General features: G+C 40.2%; 1 protein-coding gene across 3 annotated transcripts in view; it reads right to left on the bottom strand.

Moving 5' to 3' along the window:
• Positions 1-2,418: 2,418 nt before the first annotated feature.
• LOC140392539 (NAD kinase-like) overlaps positions 2,419-9,141 on the bottom strand; it is a 116,367-nt gene continuing 109,644 nt past the window's right edge. For all 3 annotated transcript variants that reach the window (XM_072477814.1, XM_072477816.1, XM_072477815.1), the window contains one exon: positions 2,419-7,722. In XM_072477814.1, coding sequence (XP_072333915.1) covers positions 7,578-7,722 — 145 coding nt within the window. In that variant the 3' untranslated portion in view covers positions 2,419-7,577. The remainder of the gene's footprint in view (positions 7,723-9,141) is intronic.

The following is a 9,141-nucleotide window of genomic DNA, read 5'->3' as shown; positions in this document are numbered from 1 at the left end:
TGGAAGCCATCAGACTCCACAATGGGCAGTTAGTTGGTCAGATGAGGGTGTTTCTGAGGGCAATGGGTCGTGATTGAATCACCCTGGATAGGACAATGGCCAATTGTGGGCGCATACCTATGACTCAATGCTAGCAGAGCAGTACAAAAGGAACAAATATCGGAACAGATCTTCAGTGATAACCTGGGAGTTCCCCAGGCACAACCATTGCAAGAAGGGACCCTGGATTTCGCAGCCCAGAGAAGACATCCACATCGAGTGATCAAAGCCTGGCCAGTATCCTTCACTAAGTGCGGGTAATCACTAGAGCTCAGCTGTGAATCGGAGTTATATTTTGTGTGAGCGAGAGAATTGTGAATAAAATTGCGTTAAACCGTGAACCTGTTTTGCCCTTTGTTCATCTCACAAATAAGGGACCTGGGTAAAATGTTTGACTAATCCACTGGTCAAAGTAGTTGAGATTTTACAGGTACAACACAAAGTGCTGAAAAAATTTACACAACTAGTTAGGTATCTGATAAGAGGTGAATTGGAAGTTACTGCAGTCTTATAAATGTATTTATGGGAATAACTAGGTAGAATGGCGATAATGATGAATGATGTACATGTGGGGGCAACAGTTCCCATAAAGCAACATCCATATAGGTTAAATCCAGCAAAATGATCACAAGTACGGAAGGACTTGGAATATATGCGCCAAAATGACATTAATTAGTTCTAGTGATTGGCGCTCCCCTATCGTAATGGTGCCAAAGTCGGACGGAACACAATGACTTTGTGTGGACCAGAGGAAAGTGAATGGCATCACTGGGAGGGATTCATTTCTGATATCACAGTTGAAGGATTGCATTGAAAAGTTGTGCAATCTACATTTATCACAAAAATAGACTTGCTAAAGGACTATTGGCAAGCACCCTTTTGCCTGAGAGAGCGAAGGAAATCTCAGCATTCGTGTTGCCAAGTGGATTTTTCAATTTAAAGTTCTGCTGTTCGAGATGAAGAACGCACCCGCAACATTTCAGAGACCTTCAACTTAGATATTCAAGGACTAAGTCACTGTGCAGTCTACCTGGATGATTTAGTTGTTCTTAGTTAAAGTTGGGAAGAACATCTACAACACTTCTATTTGAACGTATAAAATAGGCTAATCTGGTCGTGAATTTTGCAAAAAGCGAATTGCTAAAGCTGAAATCCCATAATTTAGGACATGCCATGGGACATGGTCAAATGGCCCCAGGAGATGAGAAAATACAGGCCATTTGGGATTTTCCAGATCCTACAAGGTTATGGTTTCTGGGAATGAGTGGATTTTATTGCAAGTTCATGTCAAACGTTAGCAATGTGATAGCATCACTGACAGAATCTTTGAACAACAAGAAATTGAACTGGATAGAGGACTGTCAAACTGCATTCCAGTATTTTGGCATCAAAGCCAGTGTTAGCTGCACCCAATTATGACAAAACAGCTTAAACTGACTGTGGATGCTAGTGATATTGATGTGGGCATTGTGCTGTTGCAAGATGAAGAACTTGGACTTGAAATGCCTGTGGGGTATTTCTCAAGGAAATTAAATCGTCACCAACAGAAGTATTTCTCCAATTGAAAGTTTGGTGCTGGCATTGATACATTGAGATTTATGATGACCGTAATCCAACGGATAACCATAATTCCCCAAACTTTTCTGGAGAACTTTCAAGAGCAGAACACCAGGTTACTTCCATGGAGTTTTCTATGCGGTCTGGGTCAGAAAACGTCATTAGGGATGCTTTATATTGAGTGTACAAGAGAATTTTGGGAACATTGGGTGTAAATACTCGGGTATATTTTATGTTAACGCATGCTTTTGAAATCTTTCTAATAACTGATGCGGTAGAACTGATAAATTGCTGAGAAATGAAATTGTCTTTCAAATTAAAACCTTTCATTTTTAAAAAGGGGGAACATGTTAAGAAGGGGGGAAAATTAAGACTAAACAAAAGAAAAAAATGAAGCAAAACAGAGTTGATTAGAAGCAGACGTCTGGAGAAATGAGGAGATGCAAATTCGCTTATCAGTGGAAAATAAGTATTTTACATTGTGATTAGAGAAAACAATGGCACTATAGAGGTGGTAACTTCAAAGTGGAGAGATAAGGAAGTGGACACATACTTCACATTTAACATCAGCGTTCTTCGGAACAAAAGTATCAAAGAGATTGTTCAACTTAATTGAATATTTTCATTTATTAGGTCTAAAAATCTTGGAGATGGACAAAAGGCTTTTTGTTTTTAACTGGATGGGGGCAGTTAAAGGCTGAGATGATGTGTTTAAACCTCTGGAATATGTCCATTAGCGTTAGTAACCATAACCTGTGTCTGGTTAACATTGAAAACCATGTGAAATCAGCAGCATGAACAAAACAGAAACCAACAGAAGCCTTAATATATAAAACTCAGGTTAATTTATTTAGTAAAAGATTTGAAAAAGAGTGTCTTACAGATAACAACTTTACTAATGTTCAACAAATATCAAGTTTTATAAACAGAAAACATTATGATCCCAGTTACAATTCAGAAACCACACGTTCAATTTGCTGGTAATTTACGGTTCAACGTCTGAACCTTTTTAAGTACAGCTTCTACAACTCCGTCAGTTTTCTAAAAAAATCCAGAAATAGAGTAAAAATACAGAGAAAGGAAACTTCAGAAACACTGGGATTTTTCAAACTGGTTTTCAAAAAGAACTTAAGTTGCTATAAATAGGTTACAATTCGCAAAACGCAATCAAATGAAACAAAAGTCCAAGAACAATTGAAGATTAAAGGACATTAAAATTACAGTCAGCAAAAATCACAGAGATATTTACATTTAAGTAGAAATTTCGATGTCATAAAATTTGCGCAGTTAATGACATATTTACAAGAGGCAGTTGGTTTTACTGTGTAGTTTTTTTTTTTTTTTTTTACACACTATTTCAAACACTTCCAAGTCCACAAGGGCTCCTGTTAAATATTCTGATGTTATTGAGCGAAGTCTGTACTGAGCTTACAATTATGAGGCAACAACTCACTGCGTTTCGTACTCGTGTAAAGAAAATAAGTGGAGCCGGTTAGGAATTTAATAAAATAGTGTGTAGATTTAAGGGAGTCTGGAAAAATAGTCAACAGCCAGTCAAGATGTACTCATCCTTCATAAAAATGATAATTTACTTGGAACTTTAATTCAGTTTTACTGTTTAAGCAGAAATTTAATCCACAAGAGACATTCGTCTGCAGTTCACCAGGAAATTCACCAGGAAATATTACAAGTTCAGAAGTTCAAGTGGGTAACATTACCGGCATTCCACCCAAGGCAGCCAAGAAGTTTGATTAATAACATATAGAACTTCTCAATAAATTATGACTCAACAGTACAAGATTAAAGAAGATTCAACCAGCAAACCTTTGGAAGTTAAGAAAATCTTTTTGTCAAGACACACTGCAGGTTGCATTCGAATATAACAAGGAATGCATGAAAGTGCAAGAGTGAAGATATATTGCAACCTTGTCAAGACTGGATGGGTTAATAGCACGCGTACAAACACACACCAGTTTTCATGGCTTAAGATGGGAGGAAAGTGCATGCAGCATTGCAAGAATGAGACAGATTCTAGTTTTTGGATTGGGAGGATCCGACATTCAGACGAGGCTGGTGCACAGATAAGCTGCTTTAGCCCATATTAGCGAGTTCCTGATGCAGTAAAGATTCAGGACTAAACACATGACCGTCCATGGCCCCTTCCCTATACTACACCAGGCAGGGATTAGATTAGTTCACTCCACTGCCCCAAACCAGGGGAGCAATCAAGACATTTTCTCAAAAATAAAATCACTGCAACCCACAGTGAAGAAAAAACATGATTAGCGCTAAAATAAATGCATTTATCTTTGTGGTGATCACTGCTATAAATTTGCCTTGATGGAAAACTTTGATTGCAGCAATAAAACAGTGTGTAACCAGTGATGTCTATGTAAACCTGTGTTTGTGCCATTTTAAAGAACAGCTATCCAACTCAATTTGCCTTTGGCATTCACTTATACAGAATACTTCCCATGTAAAGTTCATTTCACATAAATATGCACAGTGTACATCATTTTGAAACTATGCAGTTCTGGTGATACACCCTCTGTAAATGCACAGTACAGGAAATGGGGTTGGGCCTAGGTAGGGTGCTTTTTTGGAGGGTCGGTGCAGACTCAATGGGCCGAATGGCCTCCTTCTCACTGTAGGGATTCTATTGATAACATTAGCCTGGGCCTCTGGATTACGAGTCCTGTGACATTACCACTACACCACCATCTCCCCTGAACAGCTACAGGTAAACGATTAACCAGTCTCTTTAGAGACTACTCAACAAAGCCGTGCATTTCCAGTTTTCTCTTCTTTTATTGGTCATTAATAGAGACAAGAAATCCCAATGTTATTAACAATAATGACAATCTCAGTGTGTCTGGACTTTGCAAATTAAAAATAGGTTTCTTCAAAATTGGAACATATCGTCAGGTATTTTCCTAAAGTGCATTTGGTTTATACAAGCAATAAACATCCAGACAATTACTGAAATTGGGAAATGTTTTTTTTTTAAAAAAGGTAGAGTTATGAAATATTTCTCTCCAAGGCTGGCTGCAGTCTGCGTTTGAGAAGGATCACGAATGCAAGACCAGCCCCACTTCTGATGCACACCTCAATGGAGGTTCGTCATGTGCTGCTCTTCCCAGCCAACTGGGGGATGTCAGCCTCAACTCAGTGAATCGATCTCACCCAGTGCAACTAGAACAGGGTGCAAAGATTGTTCTGTGTTCGTAAGCTACAGAATGAAAGATTGTAGAACAAAAACCTCTGCTTCCGACAGTTACCCAGTGAAAGTGCGTGGAGATGGAAATTGTGGGGGACAGAATCAGGCTGAAATGCTAACCCATCCCTCAGTGCTGAGTAATGGTGCTCACCATAACAAATTTTGTACATTGTAACAGTGACTCAAGTACTTCACTGAGTGCAAAGCACTTTGAAACAACGTTCTAAGATCATGCAAGGTGCTGTAGTAATGAAAGTCTTTCTGGTAGGCGGATGCTGATTTGGTGTTGGCACTTGAGTGACTGAACCCAGTATGAATTTTCATGATCAGAGTGGGGCCCAATGTAATGCCCGATATGTCAGCAAGGTATGTTTATCTGCCCACTTATAATTTGCCTCCTTCGGGACACTGCTTAAAATAAAATAATTTGAACGTTCCTACATTATCAACTAAAATGCATCTATGGAAGGTCAAAGCATTCAAAATGCACTGGATTTATCTTACTAAATGTGTAGTTCCGATGCAGGCCACCATTCTGAACTCAATTTGGAATATTCTGGACCAGCTAAACTGTGAGGACACGATTCCGGTTAAACAATAAACAAGCTCCCTGTTCAAAACTGAATAACGCCTGCAATGTTAATTAAACTGCCTGAACAAACAGAGCTTCCAAAGCATCTTCCAGAACGCAACCCAGTGACAGTTAATCCCTGTACATATTACAGCTTTCACACAGCATTGTCTGGAATTTGTTGAAAACCGACAGATAAACCAGTTTAATTCACAATTAAAATCTTTAATTACTCTGAATTTAAGTTATTGCCGTGAACACAGAAAGCAAACGGAAATTAAAGCAGCACCTCATCACATTATATATGCATACTCGCCACTAGGTAATGATCGAAAAGATGTGCATTTACTGAGAACTGACAGTACAATTCTATGATTTTTATGATTTGAGCACATTAAGGTCAGCTTCAGAACTCGAGTCCGTTAATATCCAAAATTATTGCAGATTCCCATTTATCATTTAATTCTATTACATTTTGTAAAATTGGAGGTTGATTGGGAGAATCCTCAATGGTGGAATAAAAGCATTTGGCACCTCACAGAGGTGACACTGAATTTAACCACCAGAATACACCCACCAGAGAAACCCCTGAAATGGAAGATTCTACATTTTCTTTAGCAACTATTGTAGATATGGGCTTGAGTAGTTAGTAATGAGGCCAACTACGACTGGATTGGTCAGTGCATTTGTCTCTACTTTCAGGCAAATCTTCAGGGTGCAACTCTCGCTTTGATACAATCAATCTGGTCAGCCAGCAGTCGCACAGCCTTCCCGCCAGTATGGCCAACACACACACACACACACACACACACAGTGTTACAATAAAGCAGCTGCTATCTCTTTCTTAAGTGCTGGAAATGCTTGCCCAGTGTGTGTGTGCGCGCATTTTCTTCTTTAAGTAATGCACAAAGAAACCATATCGTGGGGAGCATGCAATTTAATGTGTAGCAATATTTTAAAATCAAGTTCCTCTGGGCCTAGAGAGAATGGGTAATCAATTTCACCGATCAACTGCTCCTGACTCAAGGTCGTGAGATCTGCAACTCTGATCAACAGGAGACGACTACCTTACGACACATTCAGATCTCAATACCAGAAAGAACAGGGGACAAACAGCCAGAATGCCTCACAAGCAGCAACTTGGGAGCTTTTCACCAATAAATACTAAAAGCAGCAGAAGCAAATGGAGACGTGCGTGAGAGGCAACAATTTATCCTTTACCCCTTACATAATTGACGTTACTTTTGTTCGATTGGTTTCTTAAAACTTTACAAGATTTAAGTTTTTTTTTAATAAAGCAAATATTCACATTATATCTTAAATTCTCAAAGAATATATTATGTATTTCATCACTTCTGACATTCAAGAGAAATGACTTGTTTAAGTGATAATGAACAGGCTGTGCTGACAGAGTTTTACAGAGTCAGGAATAATTTCAGATCGGAAGCAAAACTGACCACAAAACCTGTGCTGACTCAGTAAAGCCCCCGGCGCGCGCACACGCACCGTGGAAGTGGTGTCAGATCACAGGTTCACTGTTACATATTTTATAAAAAACATCACTTTAAATCGTAAAAAAAACACGGATAGAAAAAGAGGAGGCTAACTGGTGCAGCAGCAGGAGAAAAGTAGAGTTTGTAGAGAACGTTTGACCAGACTTTCGCCGGGTATGAGCTTGTCTGGATGAGGCAGAGGGGGTATCTCGCCAAGTGCTGCTGCCTCAGCTCCGATTGAAACCTGTTTCAGGAATAAATCCATATTTTAGTGCATTACGTAAAGCACAGAATCGGTTGGAACGACTGGAAAAGCAGGCAACCTACTTGTGTCCTTCGTAAATATTTCTTTCAAGCCTTTTGATGAGAAATATACGTTTGATAGATATGACTGCAGTTCTTTAAGACATTAGAGCACCAAATGCTGCAACTTTATCGATATGCTCCCTCCTGAGCTATTGTCCGTATTTGGTACTTTCAAACATTTGACTCATCATGACTTTAGCAAATCTGTACCAGCTGTTAAAAGCTCAACGTTTAACAATTAGTGTGGGAGGGAGTGAAGAAGCCTGTCAAGAGATGCAGGCAAAACAGATTCTTGAGCTTTGTAGGAATGCTCTTTGCAATGTTGCAGGTTTAAAGAATCATTAAAGATGGGTTTTACAGGCAGGACGCAGTGCCTTAAGGTGCCAATCCGTTCTCAGTAGTCCTCCACATCCGTCAGGTGACTTTGCTTTTTTCTCACATTCCAGTGTAAGCATTCGGCCAGACTATCGAACCAATCATTCACCGGGTCCCTGAAGCATATCGATGGGACTGGATAGCAGGAGGTAGTAATGTTAATTCTATTTAAAAAAAAAAGTTAATGTAAGTGCAAACCTCTCTCACATATCATCCCAACAGTAGCTTACATCACTCTACTTCACCATCCCTCTCTCCACTATCTTACTCCACTTACACAATCTAGTTTGGCTGCCGTCACCATGAGCTATCAGTGCTATCAATATGCTGCTTCGATAATGCATAGTGTGTGTAACTGATAGCAGCTCCCACTGATGCCAGATCTAACCACTGTGCAAATATAGGAGGATCTGCAGCTTATAAACAACAAATAACTGTGGAGGAAGCTGGGGGAAACACAAGAGATTTTATTTATTTAAAATTGGTCAATTTGGAGAAGACTGCAAAACCTGATGGAACCAAATTTCTTAATACAAATTTTTGCTAAACTTTTTGCAAAATACAAAACTGGAGCAATGTCATTTGCGAATTTCACAGGTTCCTTCAGTCAGAATATTATTTCAATTCACGTTTACATGCTCCAATACCAGACCAGTTAAAAAGCGTCTTTTAACCTCATCAGGGTAATGTAAGGATGTTTTGCCTAAATTTGCTACGGCTCTTCGGGGGGGGGGGGGGGGGGGGGGGGGGGGGGGGGGGGGGTTTAAACGAATCTGTCAGGGGGCTGGGAAAACGAGCTGTGTTCCAGAAGCCAGTGTTGAGAGTAGTGAGGTACTGAGGAGGGCATCAAGGTCGCAGGAGTGTACCGGCAGACAGAAAGGTGGGTTGAAGTGTGTCTACTTCAATGCAAGGAGCATCCGGAATAAGGAAGGTGAATTTGGAGCGTGGATTGGTACTTGGGACTACGATGTTTTGGCCATTACGGAGACACGGTTAGAACAGGGACAGGAATGGTTGTTGGAAGTTCCGGGGTATAAATGTTTCCGTAAGAGTAGGGAAGGTGGTAAAAGAGGTGGAGGAGTAGCATTGTTAATCAAGTATAGTTTAACGGCTGCAGAAAGGCAGTTTGAAGGGGATCGGCCTACTGAGGTAATATGGGCCGAAGTTAGAAATTGGAAAGGAGCGGTCACGTTGTTAGGAGTTTTCTATAGGCCCCCAAATAGTAATAGAGATGTGGAGGAAGAAATTGCAAAACAGATTATGGATAGGTGTGGAGGTCTCAGGGTAGTTGTCATGGGTGACTTTAACTTTCCAAATATTGATTGGAACCTCTATAGGTCGAACAGTTCGGATGGGGCAGTTTTTGTACAGTGTGTGCAGGAGGGTTTCCTGACACAATATGTGGATAGGCCAACAAGAGGTGGAGCCACATTGGATTTGGTACTGGGTAATGAACCGGGCCAAGTGTTAGATTTGTTTGTGGGAGAGCACTTTGGAGATAGTGACCACTATTGCAATGGAGGGGGATAGGGCCATACGGCAGGGCAAGGTTTATAATTGGGGGAAGGGTAATTATGATGCGA

Source organism: Scyliorhinus torazame, chromosome 16, assembly GCF_047496885.1.
Source record: "Scyliorhinus torazame isolate Kashiwa2021f chromosome 16, sScyTor2.1, whole genome shotgun sequence".
NCBI lineage: Eukaryota > Metazoa > Chordata > Chondrichthyes > Carcharhiniformes > Scyliorhinidae > Scyliorhinus > Scyliorhinus torazame.
This window is presented reverse-complemented; position numbering and strand designations above follow the sequence as displayed.